This window comes from Lepidochelys kempii, chromosome 2 (genome assembly GCF_965140285.1).
Source record: "Lepidochelys kempii isolate rLepKem1 chromosome 2, rLepKem1.hap1, whole genome shotgun sequence".
NCBI classification, from domain to species: Eukaryota; Metazoa; Chordata; order Testudines; family Cheloniidae; genus Lepidochelys; species Lepidochelys kempii.
The window spans coordinates 42,059,430-42,085,073 of record NC_136381.1 but is presented as its reverse complement, the minus strand read 5'-3'; the positions used below and the strand labels follow the sequence as shown (position 1 = coordinate 42,085,073).

Below are 25,644 nucleotides of genomic sequence, written 5' to 3'. Positions count from 1 at the left end.
CCGGACAAGGAATTACATCACTTCTCCGCCGGAGCCTATCAAAGCCTCAGTGCCCCCTGCAGGGAAGCGGGTTAACAACTGGTTCTAAAACTGCTTCAAAATTTAACAACCAGTTCATGCGAATCAGTGCAAACCGGCTCCAGCTCACCACTGCTTAGGTTTCATGCTTATAAGGAAGCCAAAAGAACATTATAGTCCTTGAACACCTTTAGCGTTATTCATATGTTCATAGAGAAGGACTATTTTTGTGGTCTTATAATAAAAGCATGGGACTGGGTAAATTTCACAATGTTATACTAATTCCTGGGTTGTACTGAATTCTGTTATAATAATTCTTGGATTGTATTGAGAAGTTCCACTCACGGAGGGTCAGATAACAGCAGGGGTATTTTTAATCAGTTTACTTCAGATAATTAATTACTCACATTGGCTCAAAAAAAAAATCATCTACTTTGTTTCTTGTCTCATACTTTATTCCTCTTTGTATAAGTTATCCAGGAGAACTTATGACCTCTTATTACTTTTAATGTGATGCCAACTCTTTTCCATTCCCAGCGGAAGTAAAGGCACCGATCATTTATACAACAAATGTTGGCTGCAACCAACTACTCTGCACCGCCTCTTTTATTGCTGCTGTGAGGCTTTCAGATCTGCTCTCTATACTTCTCCAGATGCTTTCAACCTGGCATTCTCCAGCTTTTTTATAGTGTTGGCTACATCTTAATAGACAGATTGTACTGTTGGCAGTTCCTTTCCCATTCAGACTTGTACGGATCTCCTCCCCTCCCATTTATAATTGTATAACACACCTGTGGCAACTGCAGCAGTTGACCACATGAAAAATTAATATTAGGAGAGTACTTAGTGACTTTTAAAAGCTATATTTAAATGTGATTCAACGGCTGAAGCTATGCCAGAACCAGGTAACCAGATAGCTCTCTGCGGAGTCCTAGCAAGTGTTACAATTTGGGAACCATTGATCTAAGTCTTTCACCAACTTCCTCCAAAGCCTTGTGTGTCTTTTCACAGTCCCACTCTTTATGCCATCTGTCTCTAACCATGACTATTCACTGAAATACAAGAGAAACCACTTTACATCCTAAAGGAAAAGTCCTTCAAGCCCATGTCTACACTATCAAACAACTGCACTTTAGCCTGGTTTAGGCAGATTAGTAGTTGCTTTGGTTGTACCATATTTTGACTGGCCAATGTGAATGATTCCAAGCCATGAATCCAGGGTTCATGGCCAAACTTTCCCCAAATTCAGGGGTTTGTTCCCCATATATATATATATGAGAGAGAGAGAGAGAGAGATCTCCACCCACCCAAACAATGAAGTTCAGATTTAGATCTTCGTAAGGGTTGGTGTATTGGCCTTATCTCTAGTCTACAATCAGATTTGAAAACACCTTGCTGTAGTCTACCTGGGCTAAGCACATTTTAAAAATGTCTTTAACATGATTTGCCCTTGTCCCTATTAGCCATCCAAACCATGTTATAATAACCTGGTTTGACCATTACCCTTGCAACGATAATACAGATGCTAAGGGGCCTAAAAGAGGAGTGGGTGAACTGTTTTTAACACAAAGGCAACACAGTGATTAATGACTGAGGTTTGGATCCCAAGTGTCCCAGGCCTGCAGCTTTTTCTTGGCAGCTCTGTTATGTTGCCTGTCTCTGGTTACTCTCCCATTGTAGTTCTTATTACACACTTCCTTTGGGTGAAAAACACTTTGTTTCTGCTTCGTGCTGGGCCTCCCTCTTGCCTCTGTCCCTATAAAATCAGGGCGACAACAGGAGCAGGTGCAGGCACAATTGGCTATGATTATGTAGCACAGCTGTTGTGGAATAGGGCCACACATATAAATGTTTTTGTTGCAATATGGATGGAGCTCCGGACAGGATAGTGTTAGGAATGCTGGAAGGCAGCAAGTGACTCTCAGGACATATTTTTGCTACGCCTGTGACTCAAAAGGGCTATTTCTTTTCTTTTTATTTACAGTCACTTTTACCCCCCTTTCATTTTTTTACAAAATTATTTTATATCTGCAATCTTGAGCCCCAATCCTGCAAACACTTATGCACGTGTTTAACTTTATGCTTGACTTCAATGGGATTACATGTGTGTGTAAACTTAAGCATGTACATAAATGTTTGCAGATTTGGGGCCACAAATGCTAAGTTTTAGGCCCCAAATCTGTACTAGACTCTATTGATAGACACTTGGGGCCAAGGAGGAGCCCCATTACTGCAGGGATCTGCCATGAGGAGCTCCTTGCAAGATAAAGGCCTTAGTCAACAGTAGCCTTTGTTTTGGTCTGGAGTGGATTTTAGAACAGAATAGGTAAATCCCTGAGCAAGAAGGATTGGAACAAAAATGCAAATGAAGTTTTTTTTGTGTTTAAAACATATGCACATGAAGGCTAAAATAACCCACCATAGTAATGTTTTTTGGTTTTTTTTTAAACAATACTCAGATTCCTTATGGCACTTCCTGCACATGGGTTTTCTTTCTTGCTCTTCCCTCTATGTTGTTTTTGTTTTTAATGTTGTATACTGCTTTTACCATTTAAACATAATGTACAGCCATTACTAAGGAACCAGAGAAAATACCTAACAGTCCTGTACTTTAATTGTAGCTCCTCTTTCATCTTGTGCAAATCATTCAGGCCTTGATCCTGCAAGCTGATCCGTGCCGATGGACATTTGCTGCACCGTCAATGGAACTCTGCGTAGGTGTATGGGTTTGGCTGTGTGGATCAGCTCGCAGGATGGGAGCCTTAAACCCTCTGCCTCACTTTCCTCAATTGTAAAGGATAATACTGACCTACCTCACAGGGTTGTTGAAATTATTAATAGTTATACCGCAGTCCAGCCAAGAACTCTGAGTGGACCCCTCCATCTGTACAGAACCCATTGGCTTCATGCAGTTGCAGGGGCCTGCCCACCCACATTACATCACCAGATCAGGGCCTTAATGTTTACTGTGTGCTTTGAAGATGAAGTGATATATTATGCAATCAGTTTTTATTCAGAACTCTCCATTGATTGGTTAATGATTGTACAGCGCAAAGCTCTGAAGATGTAAAAAAAATAAAAAAGGCCAAAGTGGATTTCAGAAGGGAGTGCTATGTAAAAAGTGATGACAAGATATGTTCTGAAAATCAGTATTTAGATGAATATTATTACTATTATGTTGTCTCAGCATCATATCCACACACATGGAGGGGATGTGACAGTTACTCTGCTCGGTTGGTATGGAAGAGAGTCGCCCACAGCCCAATTGCCTCAGTTCCTGCCACAGGGGCTCCTCTGTGGATCTATGTGTGAGGAAGGGATTTGGTGGGGGAGGGGCAGCGGTTACATTTGTACTGTGTGAACTTTTGCGCTGGTAGGGGATATGCTCAAGGAAAGCCATGAGACCAGAGAGTAGTGACTCAGTTGAACTGGGCTCCAAGACTTGATTCTTCCGGGGTTTTGTTGCAGTGTAGACACGGAACCGTCCACCACAGGAACCGAGACAAGCATTGCAGGAAATGTGGCTACTCAACGAGACCCTGCCCCAAGTCCTGTGCAGCTGCAAGCCCCACTCCAGAGCCTGGCAGCTGCGCCATGATGCCACCCAGAACCACCTGGTGAAAGCCATCTCACCGCGCCTGGGGGAGATCACTGTAAACTGCGCCATCCTCGGTACTGACAGACAGTTGCAACCTGACATGGTAGTCACCGATGAGGCCCAGAAAAAGATCATCCTCGTCGACGTCACGTTCTCCTTTGAGAACAGGACCCCGGCCTTCCGCGAAGCCCAAGCTCGTAAGCTGGAAAAATACTCCCCCCTGGCCGACACCCTGAGAGCGAAGGGCTATGAGGTGCAGATGGACGCCCTGATCGTCGGAGCTCTGGGCGCTTGGGACCCCTGCAACGAGCGTGTGCTGCGGACCTGTGGGATCGGTCGATGCTATGCATGGCTCATGCGGCGCCTCATGGTCTCGGACACCATCTGATGGCCCAGGGACATCTACATCGAACACTTCACCGGCCACCGACAGTACCAGGAGGTGTGAGCTGGTACGACATCGTGCATCCACTACGAGAAAGGGACCGAGAGACTTTTTCCATTACACCATATGAACTGGAACCATAAACTCACTGAACATTAAATCTCACCAAATGAGGGTAAATCCATCCTCATCATCTATTCACTCATTATACTCCACACCTGAACATAGCCATTATATGAACAACATACCCCCATATCTCAATGTCTGTAATTTGACCCGTTAACCTTTTACCCCCAATCGGGGATATTGCAGATTATGTATTTCTTATGCCACTTGTTCCTAAAACGAACTTCGCACCCCTTGATAATCTGTACCTTATTCCTTGATAACCAGAAACTTCTATGCTTAAACTCTGTACCATTTTCTTTTTATTTTAACATCATCTTAATAAAATTATTATGCCCTCAGCGTCCAAACCATAGTGTGGGGAGGAGACACAGGATTTGTGGAAAACTCTGCAAGGAGAACCTCACTGAGCTTTCTTCTCCACCATTCTGAGTCTTTAGAGATTTTTAAGGCAGAAGGGATCATTATGATCAGATAATCTGACCTCCTGCATAATACAGGCCATAGAATGTCAACCATTAGTTCATAGAATCATAGAATATCAGGGTTGGAAGGGACCCCAGAAGGTCATCTAGTCCAACCCCCTGCTCCAAGCAGGACCAATTCCCAGTTAAATCATCCCAGCCAGGGCTTTGTCAAGCCTGACCTTAAAAACCTCTAAGGAAGGAGATTCTACCACCTCCCTAGGTAACGCATTCCAGTGTTTCACCACCCTCTTAGTGAAAAAGTTTTTCCTAATATCCAATCTAAACCTTCCCCACTGCAACTTGAATTAAGTTCCTGAATTAAGTCACATGGGGCAATTTGTAGAAGGGGGTGAAACCGTATGCTTTCCCAGTTGGTATCCAAATTACATTCCATTACATTTACAGGTATCCCATTACAATTACAGGTCCATTACAGTTCATGGATACTGTCTAGTCAAAGTACATATTCATAGGGTGCCAGGTGTTGCAATATTTATGGTGGAGCTCACTGTACTATTTGTCCTTTTTAAAGCCCCAGCTCCTGGATTTTGTATGATTACACCTGAAGCTCAGATTTCATTTTTGTTAAAGTAAATTTCTAGCCCTCAGTCATACAGAAAAGCTTGACAATCTGAACCCCAAAGAGCAAATAAAACGACCTCTAGATGCTAGTCTTCAACAATCTTGGGTTTTTTTAGCCAGTCTCATGATGTTGGAATGGAGTTGGCAATACTGCATGCCATTATGTTAACATACTGTAACATGTAATGAGGGATGGGGTAAGGGAGATCACCGCTCCAAACAAGGATCTGAAAGCATAAAAAAAAGTCAGATTGCAAAGTTATAAAAAAAAAAAATCTTTCCAAGTTTATTCTTTTATATCGGCCCAATTCTCACGCTTCAAAGCAAAAACGTGCGGAACATTTCCCCCTCGGTTGCCCCGTGGCGTTGCAAATGCTTTTCATTTGTATTAAAGGGGGCAAAAAATAGAAGGGGGGAGGGCACCAAAACCAAAAGTTGCTTGGATGTGTGCAAGGAGAAAAGAGAGCTGCTGCAAATCCTCCCTCCTCCCACTGGCTGCCTGAGCTGCCAATCGGTGCTGTAATCCTGCAGGAATTTCTCCTGGGTTTAACTAGGAGTCGCACTGCTGCCTCCTCTCACACGCAGAGGCGGAGGCAGGCTCTGGACTGAGGGAGAAGGGAGCAGAGAGGGACCTGCACCGAGCTCTGCTCTCCCAGCCGCTGCCTCCGCGCTCCCAAACTTTTGCTCCCTCATTTATTGATGCAGCTGAAACGGTGTCAGGGAAAATAAAATCCACCCCGGGCAGGAGGGAGACCGACCAACTCCGCCCCGGGTCCCGTGGGATTCCTGCCCGCAGGCAGCCAACAAGTGAGAAGCGGCGGCGCCAGAGGCGGCCGTGGGAGGGAGGGAGCGCCCGGGGTCCCTGCTGCTGGTGCTGCGGGCTCCGGTGGTGGCGAAGCAGCCGGGGGTTGCTCGGCGGCTGGGTTTTGCCTGAAGCGGCAGCTGCCTCGCCTGCACCCCGGGAATAATGCGGAGCGCGTGGATACTGCTCACTTGTGGCTTGGTGGCCTGCGTGTCCGGGGAGTCGGTAAGTTGGCTGGGAGTGGGGGACGGGGTTCCCCTGCGGGTGGCAGCCCCAGCCCCGGGTGGCAGCCCCAGCCCCGGGTGGCGTTCCCGGGAAAGCTGCGGACAAACAAGCCTGTATCCCCGCCGGGCACAGTGTAGTTCCGAGGGGGGCAGGAGTTACTCTGCCGAGGTGCAGCGATTCCCCGCTCCTGTTGAGTCTTTGCCGTGACTAGACAAAGTCCTGGGGGAGAGGGAGATTGTGCAGTAATTCCCCCCCCCCCCATTCTGGGGGGAGACTTTTGGTGGGGGGTGTGGAGGCAGAGCAGCCTCAAGGCTGCCTGGGGGAGAAACCCGCTTCTTCCATACTGTCTCAGGAAAGGGGCGGCAGGACGAGCTGCTGCTACCTCTGCTGGGCAGGAGACTGCCGAAGGCACTTCGATGATCTGTCCAAGGGGTGTTTTCCCCCTTTGCGCGGGGCTGTACATTATGATTCCGACAGACATCTGGTGGGAGCTGGAGGCTTTTTTTTTTCTTAACAACAAAAACACAGCCTGGGCCAGCCAGTGGCGGGGGAGGGGAGAGTTGTGTGTGTGTGTGTGTGTGTGTGTGAGAGACTTGACTCTTCTTGGTGTGACCGTCGCACCCTAGAAGATAAAGTTTGGTGTTTTTGCGGGCTCCGCTGCTGCCGCAGCGTTGTCGGCGGACTGGAGGCGAACGTGATGGGACGGGGCTCAGAATTCACGCAGCCTTGCACTAAAAATAAGTTTGAAACTCGTCTTGCATTTAGATTAACCTCGCTGTGTACAATGATAGGACAGTACTTTCTCTCAGAAGCTATATTTTTGGAGGTTTGTGACTTGCAAAAATGATTGCCTTCTCCTGGTTAATACATTTTGGTGGCGCGGAGAGGGGCATTTGTTGGCACAGTTAGAATGTAGAAAATATGTCTGGCTTGTGCTCTTTCCTGCTTGTTTTCCAGTCACTAACAGCTTTTTAGCTGTAGAAACCACCAGGGATTCCTCTGGGCTGTAACAATGGTGCTCAGGGCAGTGGAAGACTTTTGGTCTTTAAGTGGTTGCACTGCTGTCTCCTGCTTTTCCTCCCTCCTTCTCCCACCCAAGTAGTAGGAGTTTGGTACTCAGTTCCTGTGCTCGGGTTTAAGAACGGTATGTGTTTTCTGATTTGCTCTCCAATAGACTGTCCTGCCTCTCATTCTTTCCTCTGCAGTGAAGGGAATTGTTGCCTTACAAAATAACTCAAATCCCTGTTCCTGAAAATGCCCTTGTGAGTTGACGGATTCAGCTACAGCACTTACTTGCCCAAGAAGGCTGCATTTTGTATCTCCACTATCTACCATATGACCTAATTAAGTTATAACTTTTGAGGTAAAAGAAGACTACAAAAAATGCTCCCATGAGGCATGTTTGTGTTCTCTCCTCCCTCCCCCCCTTACTTTGAGGCTAGAAGTAATGTTCTCAAGTTTGTGAAATTTGGAGTCAACATGACTCCCTGGAGGGATTTGCTTGCATTCTGTATTCCCTGTGCAGCTTTCTGTGTAACACTTGCATCACAACTACTGGAAAAAAAAATCAATAGCTCAGAAAAGTTGAGGTCTTTTACCCTCATTTCTTTAGCACATAAAGTGATGTTGTTAACCTCAGCTTGCCTCGTTTCATTTAAGGATTTTTTAAATAAAATTGAGAATTTGAGCTTGTCAGACTATTTTATACTTTGAAAAAAGAGCTTCCTAGTGTAGAACGAGTATTTACCCTTGAGAAACATTCCAGGCAATCTGGTATCTAAAATCACAGTCAGGGAAAACAAGAGCTCCTCTGTGAGAGAAACATACAAGTGGAGCCTCCTCAAAACATGGAGAGATTTAAGGATGACTCTTCCGCTGATAACACTTTACAGATGTTTTTCTCTGAGAAGCTTAGTCTAATGTTGCTGTGTATGCTTTCAAAAATCACAAATGTATTTTCACTAACTTTGGCCCTCTAGTTAATTAAGTCAGCTGCAAGGATTTGAATCCCTTGTAGGGAAAGAGTCACTTACCTTCTGTGTCTTACTTTCTTTCTCCATAAAATGGGGATAATAATACCTTACTAGCATTTGAGGCTTTTTCACTAATGCTTGTAAAGTGCTTTGAAATTCTCTGAGGGAAGGTGACTCAGGATTTTTAGGATCTTTAACATTTCTCAATATGAAATTAAGGTACCCTGACAATTTAATTCAATTACAATGAACTGCTGCTCCACTGTGGTTAACAATCTTACTCAAGTGCAATATCTTTTGAAAGTGTTTTAGATATTATTTAAATATGAACACAATAAAGGATCTCTTGTTTAGTGGTCAGCTGGTTGTTCATGAAAGCCATTTAAGGCTAATACTTTTTTAAAATAACTAAAAAATGCAATCCAGCATAACTAGTGATTTTAGTTTGTATTATGAAAAATAAAAATTTGATTCAGTTCATTATAGCAAGTCTTTAATGAGGTACAGTATATTTTAATACTTTCTATTTAAATTTTACAGCTATAATTGCTTCTAGAAGTTCCATAGCTGTGAAGTTCTGTGATGGTGTGGTAACCATTAAAATGCCACAGCAATTAGTAAAGTATTAAGTTTTATGTTTTGCCTTAGGACTATTGCCTTCTTCCGCTGTGAGCCATGAGGCCAGTTTGTGGGAATGTATCAGTGCTGCTTGGTTTATGGGTTAATGGAAGTGCAGCATAAAGTATCTAGGGGAGCAGTGCTGGCGGCTTGCCTTTAGTGCAGTGCCTTTGCAGCTGGAAGAAAGTTGTGAAACTATTGTATAAGTAAAGGAGGACTAATTGCTCTTTCACTGTGTTTCTAGTATCTGGCTGTAAGTATGTACTGTCCTCTCTAGTTAAGTTTTTTCTTAGAGCTATCTTTAGGAAAAGATAGAGGAGGATTTTATAAACATAGTTCTTAATAAAATAAAGGAATCTTGGAGATAAGAGGAATTTATATGGATGTTTAAAAGTCTATCAGTTCTCAGGGGGCACTGTCAAGTAGTTGTTTGTAAGTCGTATTCTAGTAGCTTTCTGAAAAAAAAAGAGACAAGAATACACAAGAACCTTTAGCATTCCTTTTTTATGGAGATAAATTTAAAAAGGAGTGATTCTGTTTGCTCTTCACTAGAAATTAACAGTATGTTTTGAATCTCTGCCCTGTGGTTTATTACAAAAAGCCCAAAGATGCACATGATTGGTCTTTAGTTTTTAGTACAAAATAACACTGTACAATGATATATCAACATGAATTTAGTAATCTCTGCAATGTGTTTTCCCTCTTTCTAGTCTGATTGCTGTGAAGTAGACATACAGAACAGACTTTGACACAGTGTGTTTCAGCCATTAGAAGGACAAATATCAGGGCAGTATCCAGTATCATTTGAAAAATATTTGACCTCTTAAGAGCTTGAATCTAAAATCTTTTCCTGTATTGACTTGTTGTGTCCTGGTTGCCCACGAGTTTTGGGCTGTTTGGTATTGAATTGAGAAGAAGGAATGATATGGACTTTGGAGACAGATATCTGAGTGAGAGGGGAGAGGAAAAAATGAAATAATGAGTCACATGTTAGGTTTATCTGGAGAGTGTCCATTTTCAGTAAATTTAGTTTAATCTGCTGGGCTACTCGGAGTATCTCACTGCATTTCTAAACAAAGGTTACTTTTAAATTTTGCTTTTCCTAATGTACATACATAGACTGTAAAGACGCATTGGGTGGACCATATTTACTCCAAACCAGAGGCTGGAGTATTTCCTTATAGTGTCTTGTTAAGTATCTGTTGCATGCTAACATAGTGTGTCAAAGCTGCTCTTTCTTACTTTAGCTACATTTCCGACTAGACCCATCCCAGTCCTTCATCCATGTATGTTTAACAAGGTATTTTAAATATCTGAAATTATTGAACCACTTTGATACTGGCTGTGCTTTGGCAGACTTATGCTGGTGTGTATTTTTAATATATTTTTAGCACCGTCATGTACTTGGAAATATTTTCATTTGTCAGAGGGTTGGGCTGAGCTAAACCTCCAGGCTTTCCTAGTTCAATACATGGTTTTTAAACTTAAAAAATATTGAAACCAGTTGACTATTTGGCCTTTGGTCATAAACCAATTTCCATTTTGAACATGGTAGCCATGAAGCCAGGATTGCATCTAATTTAATACTTGGAAGTCCTTAGGGGCTGAGACATTGTCTTTTATGTCTCTCTAAACTGTAGTCACTGAATAGATAATTATTAGAAAGTAGATGAGAGCCTAATATTCAGGGACAGATTAAGATAAACTCCTTGGTGTTTTGGGATCTGGTCCCACAATTGGATGATGCTTGGACATAGAGGCAGAGATGTTACTATGGCTTGGCTGCCTGCTGTGGTGGGTTTGGGCTGGCTAGTTGCTTCAAATGGTGTGATGAAGATGGACTTTGACTTGCATGGATCTTCCTCACACCACTGAAGAGCAAATCTGCCTTGTGTGGATCTAGACCTCATAATGATGGCCATAGTGGGTCAGACCAAAGATCCATCTAGCCCATTATCCTGTCTTCTGACCGTGGCCAATGCCAGGTGCTTCAGAGGAATGAACAGAACAGGTAGTCATCAAGTGATCCATCCCTATCGCCCATTCCCAGCTTCTGACAAAGAGAGGCTAGGGACACCATCCCTGCCCATCCTGGCTAATAGCTATTGATGGACCTATCCTCCATGAATGTATCTAGTTCTTTTTTGAACTCTGCTACAGTCCTGGCCCCCACAACATCCTCCAGCAAGTTGTTCCGCAGGTTAACTGTGTGTTGTGTGAAGACATACTTCCTTTTGTTCGTTTTAAACCTGCTGCCTATTAATTTCATTGGTGACCCCTAAGTTCTTGTGTTATGAGAAGTAGTCAATAAGACTTCCTTATTTACTTTCTCCACACCTGTTGTGATTGTATAGATCTCTATCATATCCCCCCAGTTAGTTGTCTCTCTTCAATGCTGAAAAGTCCGAGTCTTATTAATCTCTTCTCATATGACAGCTGTTCCATACCCCTAATCATTTTGTTGCCCTTTTCTGAACCTTTTCCAATTCCAATATATCTTTTTTGAGATGGAGCAACCACATCTTCATGCAGTATTCAAGATGTGGGTGTACCATGGATTTATATAACACTTCCTGCCTTTCCCCCCAGTTATACATGTATATCACTAAAACTCAAGATGACCAAAACAAGGCCAGACTGGATAGTAGAGGTGTGGATTTTTTAAATCCCCAGCTTGTGTTTTGCATCCTGTTTTCCTGTGGTTTTTAGTGTCTCTGAACATTGGATATTTCTCACTTTTTAACAGTCCATTAAACATAAATCTAATACCATTGCCTTTTAATGCCCTGCCTGGCTCCTGACAGATTCCTTCTTGATTAGAGATCATTTCTTTATACCGATCAGCAAAGACCTCCTCCAGCTAATTAAGAGGAGAGACATCTGAGGGATTCAAAAGACATCCATGATCCAGTCCTTCATCAGAAGAGGATTGCTACCTTAAATGTTGTGTGTAACTTGTAAAGCAGGGAATCTTGGGCATGCAGAGGAGCCTCTTAAAGGGACAAGCAGGAGACCTTAGGAACTAACTGATATATTGAATGGATTTTTTGTATGCCTCTCTCTCTTCATCACCAATTGTCTTAAAACAGCAGCAGTGGCATATGGATGGCATTTATTAATCAGATTATCCTTCCAAATTGACTTTTGCCATTCATTCACTAGTTCAAACATTTTCCTTATGGCAAAGAATTACTAGCTTTATTGAGGCTCAGACTTTGAACAAAGAGTGCTTGTCTAGTTCTGGAAAAGCACCTTTTTGTAATCTTACTAGATTTGACTGACTATATTTTTTTTAACAGAGAGATGTTATTTTTTGAGAATGGAAAGCTTATTCTAGACCCCTGTAAGACATTGCTTGTATCTAAGCCATAAAGATGTCTTTTATGCTGTGCCTCTTGTCTTAACTGCAGCAAGCAATAAGTGAGCAATTTGGTCTTGGTTCAAGTCACATTACTAGAGTGGCATGACATGGTTTCCTGTTTGTAGCAAATATGGGAGAATTACTTTAGGCTGTTCTGTGAACAGATTTTGTTGTCTTTAGTTCATGCTTACAAAACAAATGGTAATCTTTACAGATCTGGTAATTTATGCATAGATTACATTGCATTACTGATCTGAGAACATGATTTCTCTTGTTCAGATTGAAACATGATTTGAAGTCTTTTGAATAAAGAGAGTGCATTAATGACGGACCCTGTAACAATAACCATCTCTATTTTGAGTGGTTTTATTTATTTATTTTTTTTTGAATAGCATGGTCCTGAGAGATAATATCAAAAGATATTACAGGCAGCAACCTGAAATGTGTGTGCTCTGCAACAGCAGTGGGAAAACCATTGTACTGGAGGACATACTTACACTGAGTGAATTATTTTTTGTCTGGATCTGGAGCAGTGGGTTCATTTAGAGTGAAATAATGACTAATAGTGCAGTGATGAATCTGTGGAATTTGTCCTTGTCAGGAAATAAGCTATTATAATGCCACATAAGCAATGTTTAACTCAAGTGTGAGTTGGGCATTTCATTCTAAATCCCTATTTTAGTGCTATACACAATTTACTCAAATTTCCCTTTTAGGCTAAATTGTTTCAGCCCAAAGGTGAATTTATTTTGGGAAGTTTAGATAAAATCTGTTCTATCTTTTGCATTATGTGCATGAAAACAAATAAACACTCTGTACTCTCTAAAGGCGCAGCACGATTAAGTGATTTGCCCAAGATAAAACCAAAGTTCTGTGGTAGAGCCAGGAATTGAACCAAAATATCCATGAGCATTCCAATCCACTAACCACAAGTCTAGTACCACCTGTATTTTAAATATTATGTGATGTGTCAAATGTTCTTGTTGGTATTATTTCATAGTTTCATAGGTTTGTGAAAAAAATTTTCTGGAGGAGTATGTATATAATTGAGGGTTGCTTGTAGTCTTTCAGATCTTTTCATGTATCTAATAACCACCCTTAACTTCTCACTTGCAAGACAATTCAGAAATGTTAAGCTAATGGGCTAATGTAATTTAAAAAATACTGCCAATTGATAAATTATGGGAGTTGTAGCCCTTTTCAGAGAGCATCTGGATGCTTGACCAGCCTGGCTTTAAGGGCATCAGCATCCTAAGTGAAGAATACTTTTGGTACCCTCCCCAAACCTGCATCCGCAAACAAATCAACAAAATGGGTCCTTCATCAATGTAAGAACAGTTTTCTAGAGGTCTTTTTCAATCTTCCTCTCCTTCCATGGGGAATCTGTTTTGTAGGTCACTCTGCCTCCTTCTGCTGCCTGAGTTTTAGTGACGGGTAGGTGTTCAGATTTGACAGTGGTGAGCATGATATAAATGCCTAGCTAGATAAATAGGTAACTTCTGGCTGAATGGAACACCTCAATCGAGGTTTGTGCTGGTCTGAATGTGCTTTATCTCATCTGACTTTAAAAGCTGAGCTTGGTTGGGCTTGATCAGTATTCAGATGGGAGACTGTAGAGGCAAATTACAAGAGAGTGCTTGCAGGCCTGTGGACCATCATTCAAAGTGTGGATTTTCCTTTTGCTCAGTTAAGCAATCCTACTCCTTTTTGGATGGAGAGTTCCCTGGTTCAGAGTGTTCCATAAATTGTTTCCAAACCATAAACATCCCTTTTCATTTAATGTCAGACCATTTTTGGTACGTTTCCATATTGTGTGATCCCACAGTCAAATATGGAGTTATAAATACGTCAGTTTGATGGGTTTTTCTGGTATTTGAAAAACAAAAAATCCTTCAAAGAAGGTATAGGAAAAAATTAATTCAGTGTAATGTAAACATACCATAAGTCAGGAATCCAAAATTTAAGCTTCTCACACTAACATTAAATCTGCCACACTGCACATGCATTTTGAGGCACACATTTAGCATCATAAACAGTAATGCAAAATACTTTGTATGCCTCAATGGGCCAAGCTAACATTGCTGAGTGTACATTACGCTTTGTGAATTTCCTGTGGATTAGGGACATGAAACATATTCTATGATTTTATTGAAGTGGGAATACATATGGGTCTCTTGTATCAATGGTGAAAGTTATCAGTGTAAATTTTTTTGCAGCAAGGAGAGGAAGAGTCCAGGAGTAGGATAGATGCATATAAAAAATTAGTGACATGAATAGATTGCTTACATAAAGTTGATGGTAAAAAGTTCTCCAAAAATGCAGTCGCAGCAGATAATGTGTATGGAGAATACATTTAAAAGGGGAGGGAGGGAACAGAAGAAAACATTGTCTGTCCCAAGGTAGATTAGTACAGAATGTTGGGGATGAGGTTGGGTGTTGCTGCTGCTTTATTAACTCAGTGAACGTTTTATATCTGTCTATTGTATTAAAATGTCATATGCAGCTTCCAGTCTCTGGTCTTCAGTGGGATTGTTTACAATTTCCTCAGCATGTTATTTGGTTATTTCTCAGCAATAAAGCTATGTTTTTGACTAACATTGAGTGGTTTATAATGAAGCTGCCATGTTTCTGCAGAAATGATGATATATTCCAGAGAGTGTTTTATATTGTTGAGTGTTGAACTGGCTGTTTGTTACACTCCCACTTGTGGCTCAAAGTTGGAAGCTGTTTTTGTTTTTAGAAATGTAGTAGATCTTTAAAGTACCACAGAAATCCCCCACAGAACATTGGAAAGACAGCTAGTTAAATAAGCCTGGAAAAAACCTGCTTTAAAAAAATTGCTTTTGGTCTTCAAAACTCTTACCTCTAGCATTCCTGGAAGTTAGAGACAGCATGAGCATCTTTCCTTTAATTCCACAAGCTAAATACACTATACACAAAGGGTAATTTCTGAGAATCTTTTATGAGATACTTTTAAAGTTTTGATTAAATTACAATATATATTTAAAAAGTCCTATTTAATTGTATGTTTAAAATGTTATCCAGTCCTGTCGAGTTCATGCTTCTTCTCTTAGGGCAGGCCTACACTACTGTTTAAGTCGATCTAACTTGCATTACTTAAGGATGTGCAAAAGCAACCCCCGATCGATGCAAGTTACAGCAACCTAAGCGCTATCTACCCTGGCACTATGTCGTCAGGAGAGCCTCTCGAAGAGGTGGAGTAAGTATGCCGATGGGAGAATGCTGTAGAGTTACCCCCTTCTTCAACATCACCTCTGCCCTTCTGAACTGTAGTGACAGGATAAGTGTTTCAATTACACACTGGTGAACGTGGTATCGATGCCTAGGTATATAAATAGGTGAACCTCTGGCTAACGAAACACCTCAGAATCACGTTTAGAGTGTAGTTTCTTATGGCTGTACCTGACACTGCCTGGTTGATTGAAAAAACATAACTGGACTCTGCTGGTCTGATTGCTCTGATCTAACTATGTACATCCTGTACCTAATCTCCAACCTACTCTATAATATTTGGATCCTCCCTGGGAACTGTTGAAGACTCTGCAGGGATTGAGGTTAAAGGAGAAGCAATGAGAGCTTCATACAATGGGTACCATTTTAAAAACTAAACACAATCACCACAGTACTCCATTCACAGCACCGTATCACCTAAGAATAGTAATGTACTAGGGTTACTGTGGGCACCTGGGCCTGTACCGGTGGAGTAGGGCAGGGTAAATCACACAGTGTGTCTTATTGGTGGTTGTTTGAGACCATTGACAATACATATTTCAAGGACAATACTGTTTTCCACAATGTAAGATACTTCTACATGTGGCGTCACTAAGGCTCAGATGCTGTACTGACAAGTTCATGGGCAAATCCCTGCACTTACGCCAGTCTCCACTGACGTACATGAAGCTCTGCTTGTGTGAATGCCACTGTAGGATCAGGGCCTAAATGATATGTGAGATCACTCTGTTTTACACTACTGCCAAGCTGAAAATATCACTTACCCCACAGTAATGCTCTGGGGGTATGACCATCTTTTATTGCTGTGGTTCAAATGCAGAAAATCTTCTTGTATCCTTGGCTGCTGCTGGATTCCCAGATATCGCTCTTAACTAATACTGCTGTTCTGCCCCCACGCCTCCCGTCTGGCTAGGAGATCATGATCTTTCTTTTCTGGTGATGAATGTCTGTAACTGGATAACTGGATTATAATTTTGAATTATACTTCTCAAACTTCATCAGGAAGCTGCAATGACTGCATAGGGTCAGATTCTTGTATGCTTACTGATGGAGCACCTTATTTCATGAATAGTCCCATTCAATTCAGTGGAGTAAGTTAATGAACACAAGTGTGTCAGACCCTGGCCTTTAGTGAACGCAGCCACTCAATACCTTCTTTATAAGATGTTGAAATATCTTTTCTGTGGTTAAAGTACACTCGTGCCTGTGAACATCTTGAGCTGGTACAGTGGCCATACTCTGCCACCTTCCCATCATCAGTTGGTTTTATTTTTTAAGCTCCCCGTAACCACTTTGGACCTTTGTAGTCTATGGCTGTGCACATCTAACTTGGAGACTTCTTAACTTCTCCAGTTTTACAAGAAGAGTATTGAAACTAAGAGGACTAATTTAATGCATAAATGACTCAATGCTCAGTATGATTTTCCTTTACCGCACCAACCTTTGCCCTTTCTTGTAAGTGTTAGAATTTTATATATTGATATACTAGCTGTGCATGTAGTGACATTTGGTGCGTGGAATCTCAAAGAAGAGTGAGAAATGACCACTTTCAGGAAATGCTGTTTGTTCAGCCAGGAATTTGTAAAGTACATCTTTCTGCAGACTATGGCTGAAAAGAAGGCTGGAGTTGGCACAACTACTATATGATTTAAGAGTAACACATTCCAGTTTTTGTGGTCCCTGAGATTAAACTGTTCTGAGATAGGGTTGTTCAGTAGTTTGTTTTTGTTTCTTCAGGATTTCTCTATGGATCTGTACAGCCTAAATAAATAAATAAAAAATGTAAAAGCTTTATTTCTGCTGAGTTAGCTTAACCAAGTTAGCTAACACAATTGAATTGGGAACCCAACCTAAAACCTCTACAGCTGTGTTAGCCGGTAGTGCTAGGGGATGTGCCAAAAGACAAAACAAAAACAAACCCAAAGGGTGGTCGGTAACCAGTGGTAGACCTTGTGTGTGTAGAAATAGCTAAGGTTCTCTTGGTGAATTTAACTGTGAATTTTCCTACTTTAAAAATCAGAATTCTAAGAAATTTTAGATCTTAATTCTGAATAGCTTGACTTTGTAATGATCATTGTTTTTATAAAACAATTCTAATATAAATTATACTTTGCTCTAAAAACACTTTTTTCTACAATCATAATCCCTGTTAAAAACCCACCTGTTTTGTCTGTCTGTTGGTATAATTTATTTATTAACTGTCATTGGTGTATTTGGGGCAAAGAATTAACAAAAGCTGTCCATAGCTATTCTGTGCAGACGTGAATCTCTATGCATGGATATTGGGAGGAATGAAGACCAAGGTCTATCACTTGAAGGTTAAGACTAATGGCTGTGATCCTGATCTTGTAAACGCTTGTGTATGTGCACAAGTCAGAGGGACGACTTGTTTATGTGAGGTTAAGCATGTGTGCATTTGTCGTATTGGGGTCTGTAATGCATGAGTGGAACAAGGTAATTGGAATATATGGCCTATTGTCCATACTTGTTAGTGGTTGGCATGAAGGATGAGGCTTAGTTGGGAAGATGATGTAATATATAACTTGGTACTTTAGGTATCTGGGAACAGACCTAAATTGGGCTACTGAAGTGTGCTTTATGTGGGGATATCCTTGAAGATTACTCAGAACAGAATTTTGACACTGAATGAAGAAGGGATTCTCCAAATCTCAGTTTTTTTCACTTGATACTTTTCCAAACTGTGTGGTAAGTGAGGCAGGGATCCTGAAGAAATAATAGGATTTGATCATATAATTAAAGACTGCGCACAGGGAGCAGAGATAAGGTGACATGTGTATCTTTAATTTTGACATTTCCTGGCTTTGAACTGTTTACCACAATCTTGATGTGTAGTTTTTTTTAGAGTATATAAGTATATGTTACATACATATTCTTCTCACATATACAGAGGGCATTTAACTAATTTTCCAGTTTTTCTGTGGTAGGTTTCACTCACTCTTTTAACTGAAATGCTGCTTCTTGAATTATGTTTTTTCCCCCTTTGTTGGAATCTGAAATAAATACTACTCTTTGATCCAGTGACTTATTCCGGGGAACTTAGAAAATAGGCCATTTAATTGTCCACAGGTGGAGAAGCAGGCAGCAATATATAATACTAGTAATAATTAGTGGTATATAAATTCACCTCTTAAACTGTTAGTTCTAATCCACTAAAAGGTATTTGATCTGAAGTCTGGTATAGTCTTCAAATGGACCCATTCAAAGCAGTCCTGACCTAGTTTTGTTGAGGAAGTGCGCAAGCCTGCCTTGTCCTGCTAATTTGTTGCAAAAGTTTTTGATGGTAGATTCTTCATTTCTTACACCCCCTGCACCCCCGCAGAGCATTTGAACAGAAGCAGCCATTACAAAGCTAGTGTTAAATATAGCATACAGCTTAACAGGAATGACCTTCAATTAAGTAGAGGCAGTCTCTTATTTTGTACTCTGCAGTTGTCAATTAGCCTTTATTATGAGAGACTTGTTTGCTTGAGACTTTTGTGAATGGAAGCTGAACCTGAAGTGTGGTACATACATGAGGAGGAGGTTTTTTAATGTTGTCATGTTGCTCTTTATTTTAATGAGTCTCTCTGAAAAATGGTAAGTAGTTAAAATAATGGTTACTTCATTTTCCACTGACGCAAAAGCACCAAATTCTGAAATGTTAATTATTTGCAGAATAGGGTCCCCTTTTCTTAGTTTTGTTGCGCATGCTTTAATTTTTTTGACTTCTTGCTAAATAATTAACAACAGATGTGATTTGATTATGTCTCTAAATATTGCTCAGTTAGGCCATGTCTAGAAAATTTTGTCCCACTTTTCAACAACGGCACAGTTGAATCAGTGCCAGAGTTGGCGTAGCTCCTGTATTTGTTTCAAGATGTTTCAAAATAAACACCAAAATCCCAGACTCCTAAACCCTGTCTAAGCTAGCATTGGTACTGTTGCTAGTAGCAGTCTAGCTGCCAGGCTGTTGGAAAATTATCACAAAATTTTCCATCATAGCCTCAGCTTTATTGTGGTGCATTGCCTTGGTTTAGGAATGACCAGTAATCCACAATTTATAGTTAGTAAGGCAATATAAATACTTAATTACTGTTTACACTTTGGTGCTGCTTCATATCCAGTTCCTGTGCTCTCCCATTTTTGAAAATGTGCTTACTTAGGATACCATAATCACAAAATGCCATTGCTCTATGGTTTGGCTGTGGGGAGCTGTGAGCTGCTCCCTACTTCTGCCAAACTAATCACTACCAGAATTCAAGGCTGCTCCTTACTGTGCCAGCTCTGTAATATTCATGGGACTGATAGGAGGGAGTTTACAGTGCTCTACCAGATACCTTAACCCTGTTTCAGAATGTCTTCAGTCTTTCTCCTCTTCCAGCTTGACAAGCATGGATATTTGATAGTGTTAAATCCTGTTAAGCAAATTTTAAATCAGAGATGGGTCCCAACAAGATTTGAACACCTTAACCCTCCATCACTGTCCCCTCCCCTGAAAAACTTTTGGAAAACTAGTGTGCAGAGCCAGCTCTGGGTTTATCTCAACTCTTAGGATTTACTGAATAATGACTTTTTGGGGGCCAGGTGCAATGTTTTGGTAGAGATGACATTTTTCAAATGATGCACAACACATTGGGTGCCCTTCGAAACATAGTCTGACTGAACTTGACTGTGTAAAGGATAAAAACAGTAACTGTGATTTCAAGGTAGAAGGCACAGTGTAAATAAAAATTGATTAAAGCAAGACATAGCAAGTTAAGGGTGCCTACTATTCGACACTAACCTCATTGTAAATTCACTTTAATCACAGTTACTATTGCAAGATGGCGGGGGGGGACGGGACAAAACACAAACGTAGAATCCCCTGCAAATTATTTTAATCACAGTGCTTCAATATTGGCAGCATGGTGGTGCAGTTTATTACTTCAGTTTTTCATTGATTATCCTTTTTTCCATGGATTCTGCAAGGAAAAAATGACTGTTACTCTACCATGACAGCCTATATAAACATGCATGTGCACTACAGAACAAATCTAAAAAGAAAAAGATCCTGACTTTCTCTAAGTCAATTCCACACCAGTCACTAGCGTAATGTGTCTGGAACATACAGTCCTACCACCACAGGCTTGCAGCCAAGCAATTTCACTAGCGTAGAAAGAAGAAGGGTTCTGTGGCAGAACTCTTGAAGGATTATCCTCAGCTCAGCAGCTGCTATCTGAGAGCTTGCTTATGCACACCCTTCATCATGAGCAACTTATTAACCCTCAGACCCCTCACAGATACTTACACTTACTCTTAAGTGACAGTTTCTACTTTAGCTGCCTAAAAAGACACACTCTTGGAATTCAAGGGTAAAAACTGGGAGGCGCAATCCAAGATAGGATTGACACGCTGCTCTAAAGGATGCTTATTTGAGGAACAATCCTATTTGAGGGTCCATAGATCTTTAAGCTATAATTACATGTCTGAGCCTACGGTGCCCATTACGTGCAGTAGATTTTTAAAGGCATACCATATGCCTTTATATTTTTGTACAAATCACTTAATAGGGAATACCCCTTTAATGACGATGATTAAATGGGTGCACACTTTGCTCTTGTGGCTTTTTTAAGTCCTTGGGAACTGAACCTGTTCACTGTGAAGTTTCAGTTGGAACGCCACAGTTTAGTAGAAAGGGAGGTGCAGCCGTAAACTCTGGTTTTGGTCACCAGCTGCTCACTGCAACAGCAAGCACAGGTAGTTGAACTCCAGCTTTCTTCAAAGAAAGGAAGATCTTCCTCCTGTTCTCCTTGGAAAGTCTATCGCAGTCAGAGAGCGAAAGAAAAAATTAGAGGAAGGAAGGCCGAACTGGAAAACGTGTGTGTGAAGGACTGAGGTATCAGGGAATGGAGGTGAGCTACCACAATCTTCCCATTCATTTTTCAGCAAGTTTAACTCTTTCAGTGTTGTCACTGTTTCTTCCTCAACCCCCGGCTAACTCTGCACACAATGTAATTTGTTCCCTGTCACATCCTATGCACCATTCCCCCTCCTAGCCTAACAAGTTTTGCCAGTCAAACTTGCCAGAGCGAGAAGCTTGTAGCAGTAAGTTTAAATCAAGGCATTTTATTATCATGCATCAATGTGTTTAAAATACTTTCAGAAAGAGGGAATTTTAGACAAACTATAGTTAATATATTATCATTTTAAAATACATTAGTTTAAAATAATGGAATGGTTTAGTTAATAAAACATGTTGCAAAACCAGGAAAAATCTGAGGTTCATATTTTTCTGCAGAGCCTTAACTCTGACCCTGTCATCCTCCTTATTCATGACTACCATACTCCATCTATATTTCCAATAGACTTCAGATCCTTGCCTCATATTGGCCACAGACCCTTCTCCAGTCAATTTGTGGAAGACCACATGACCTCTCATTTCATTTCTGATCGAGAATGTGAAATATTCCCAAAGAGCTACTTCACAATTGAGAAATGTTATTCCTATTAGGCAGAGAGAGTGCAGGGGTACCAGATCAGAGTCAAGGTCTTAATAGACTATGAACTCCAAGTTCCCTGGCTTTCAAACATGTAGTTGTTATAAACATCCAATTTAGCCTTTTGCAGTAGCACCTAAGACAGAACGGTTGAGACACTAGATGAGAAGGTATGCTACCATGAAAGCGAGGATGCTACTTCTGGAGCTATAGTAGTGCAGAAGTTGCAACATCTGAAATGGAGCTTTTGTATCTAAGGAGTTCTGCTCTGCTAAAGGCAGGTTAGCCAGCAACAAACATTCTCTGAAGATGATTAGGAAGCCAGTTTAAAGACTGTAAAAGCAGCACCAATACTTTTATAGCAGGAAATATTTATCTCAAGCTTTTTCTAGGAATGGATGGTGAGGTGTTTTAATCCCTATGAATACAGTGTGAGTACAGTACATTGCTGCCTTTGGAAACTTTTAGTTTACTTACCGTGTGATTAAATCGTCCTGTTGCAAGGCTGGCTTTTCTTGGGAGGTGTTAATTTTTTCCAAGGTGGGAGGAAACAAACACAAGAGAAATGAAGGGGAGAGGAGTTAAATAGGAATATTTTTCTTTCCTCTGGAATTTTTTGTTGGTTTTTAGGAATTGGCAGTAGCAGAAGAGTCTGAATGCTGAATATTTAGTAGATGATGCTGTTTTTGTTGAGTCTGAACTAAAAATGAACAGGTGGCTTGCCCCATGATGAATATTTGCTCCAGAATTAACTCTTTATTTTTTCTAGAAGTGGAGGGACACTTTTTCTTCCAGTTCCACTTCTATTAGAAAAATAATAAAATAGAGAGAGGGAGAGCACGCTTAGGGAAAGAAAGCTGTGATTGAGAAACTGTTGTGGTGGTTTACTGTGAAACTCTTTGTATGTTTGATGTTCATATCATGCTTGTTTTACTGATAGTTTGGAAAAAATCCACAATAAGTAAAAGGAAATACTTTTTGGGGAAGTTGTAAAATGGGTGGTATTTCCCGAAAGAACGGAATGTCTCTCTTGGTGGCGTCATGGTCTAACAAGTAAATATGTATTTTGGTAAGGAGCCTAATGCTGAAAACAACTATTGGTCTGTCCTTAGTGTGTTCCCATAGGTCTTTGATAGATCACAGATGTCATTCTGACCCATTTCCCTATAGCTGCTTTTTATTGGGTGTTTGGCAGCCTGAAAATAAAAAATTAAAATACATCTCTGTTCTATCACCCTGGAAACTGAAACACACTTTGTCCACAACACGTATCAACAGTACAAGTTAGCACAGCTCTGTCAGTGGAACCCAGCATTGTTCTAATGGAACCACGTCTAGGGGTGAGAGGGCAGTTCAGTGTCCATGTCTTTTCTATCCTTGGCCTCTCTTCTGAGACTGACAACAACTGTAACAATTGCAGGGTTCATCTTGGATTGCACACTTGTGACATGGGGATGTACACCAGACCGGTCAAGCATTTTAAACCTGTCTTCTCCCAAATCCAGTCAGAGGAAAACACTAGTTGAACTCTGCCATATGGTGCTAGAAGACCATGCTACTGTTAAGTGCGAGTAGTATATGGGAATAGAGGAGCGCAGTAAGAAACTTGGGTGGTGTTGGGCAAGAGGGGAAGAAGAGAGAACTAGGCAAAAGTGAGGATTTACCACGTGGGAAACAGGCCTTGGAAGTGGGTAGAGCAGTAGATGAGGGCCAGTAGCTTGACCTAAGGTAAGAAATCGTGTCATAACTCTAAATTTTGATCCATTTTTTTCAGTATTTGTAGGCTGGTGCAACTAGTGATCATGTTGGGTTTTTTGTGATTGATTACGAATTGGACTAAGACCCTGTAAAGCAAGTGGGAGTGGTGACCTGAGCTAATTCAGATGAGTAACCTAGAGATGAATTGCTTCATATCAAATTACCAGTCCCCTGAGCCATCGAAATCCTAGAAAAAATAGCTTTATAATGGAAGCTGTTACTAAGGTTTAACTATAGGGTCAACAGCACTACTGTGAAAGATGGGTACAGAGTTAATACTGGATTTTATGTAGGAGTATACAAGATATGGCACTTAAGTCACACAACCAAGTTGAGGATATATGCAAATCAGAAACTATGTGCATCAGTTATGTATGGGGTGGGCAAACTTTTGGCCCGAGGACCACAACTGGGAATAGAAATTGTATGGCAGGCCATAAATGCTCACAAAATTGGGGTTGGAGTGTGGGAGGGGGTGAGGGCTCTCTGTGGGGGTGTGGGCTCCGGGGTGGGGCTGGGAATGAGGAGTTTGGGGTGTAGGAGGGTGTTCTGGGCTGGGACCAAGCGGTTTGGAGGGTGGGAGGGGGATTGGGGCTGGTGTGGGAAGGGGTGCAGGCTCCGGCTGGGGGTGTGAGCTCTGGTGTGGGGTTGGGGATGAGGAGTTTGGGGTGGAGGAGGGTGCTCCAGGCTGGGATTGAGGGGTCAGAGAGGGGGAGGAGGGAGAGGGATCAGGGTTGGGGCATGGGGAGATGCTCGGGGGGGGGGGGGGGGGATGCAGGCTCTGGGTGGTGCTTACCTTAAGTGGCTCCCGGAAACAGTGTCATGTCCCTTCTCTGGCTCCTATGCAGAGGCACGGCCAGGTGGCTCTGCATGCTGCCCTATCCGCAGGCACCACTCCTGCAACTCCCGTTGGAGCACCAGAGGGGGGCCATACCACGGCTTCTGGGAGCCATGTGGAGCAGCCCTGACCCAGCTCTGTGGCTGGAGTGCCGGAACAGGGCAAGCCCCAGACCCCGCTCCCTAGGGGGAGCTTGAGGGCCGCTTAAAATGGCTGGCAGGCCAGATGCAGCCTGCGGGCCATAGTTTGCCCACTCCTGAGTTAGATGGTAGGAGAGAACCACTTAATTTCAGAGTGAGGAATAGGGCAACAGGTTGTGCTGGATCATTAAGTTGGGGAAAGCAAAGTTTTAGCATTTAGCAAATCTGACTCCACAATGAATATATTTCTGCATAATGTACTTCTATAATAAGAGATGGAAATTAGAGTGGTGATGTAGCTGTGTTGGTCCCAGGATATTAGAGAGACAAGGTGGATGAGGTGATATCTTGGTCCAATAAAAGATATTATCTCATCCGCTGTGTATCTCTTAATATAAACAGACAGGGATTAACTGCTTCAGGAAGTATTCTGTATATACTTGAGCTTACTATGAATCTATGATTTTTTTTTTTATACACTTGTGCACTTTTCAGTGAGATAATTTAATTTCAGGGACTTGGACATAGTTTGGGCTATCCATTCTGAATGCTTTATTATAGTAAATATTAGCTATCAACATTTGATAGTAGTAAATGAGATTCTTCTAGGTGCAGCGTCAGTTAGGAAGCAATCTCCCTGCATAGTTTTACATAAATGAAAAATACTTCCCACCTGCTGCTTTTTGCCTGAGGTTGGAATTTTTCCTTTTCCTTGCTTGTCACTTTGAGTTTGGATGGAGATGTGGGTATCCTAGTATTCTCCCAGCAGACAGAAGCTGTGTAGCTCTTCAAGGACAAATCCTCTTAGCAGATGTGAATTCAGTTCATTCACAGTGAGGATTGAAATGGATCATCCATTGAACTGATGAAATAATTGCTTCCCCAGATTTCAAATCCGTGAATGTATAAACTACAAAAAAAATGGTTTAAAACTGGATTTCTGAACGTTTCATTAAAAAAAGATCTGCTTTAGGTCTAAACATTCAGAATTAATTTTTATAGGTTTTTTTTTAAGGTTTTTTTAA

At 41.4% G+C, this 25,644-nt stretch overlaps 1 protein-coding gene across 1 annotated transcript in view; it reads left to right on the top strand.

The window, feature by feature from the left end:
- Positions 1-5,736: 5,736 nt before the first annotated feature.
- Positions 5,737-25,644, top strand: part of SDC2 (syndecan 2) — a 98,497-nt gene continuing 78,589 nt past the window's right edge. The window contains exon 1 of the mRNA XM_073330513.2: positions 5,737-6,203. Within this exon, the coding sequence (XP_073186614.1) occupies positions 6,144-6,203 (60 nt within the window). The 5' untranslated portion in view covers positions 5,737-6,143. The remainder of the gene's footprint in view (positions 6,204-25,644) is intronic.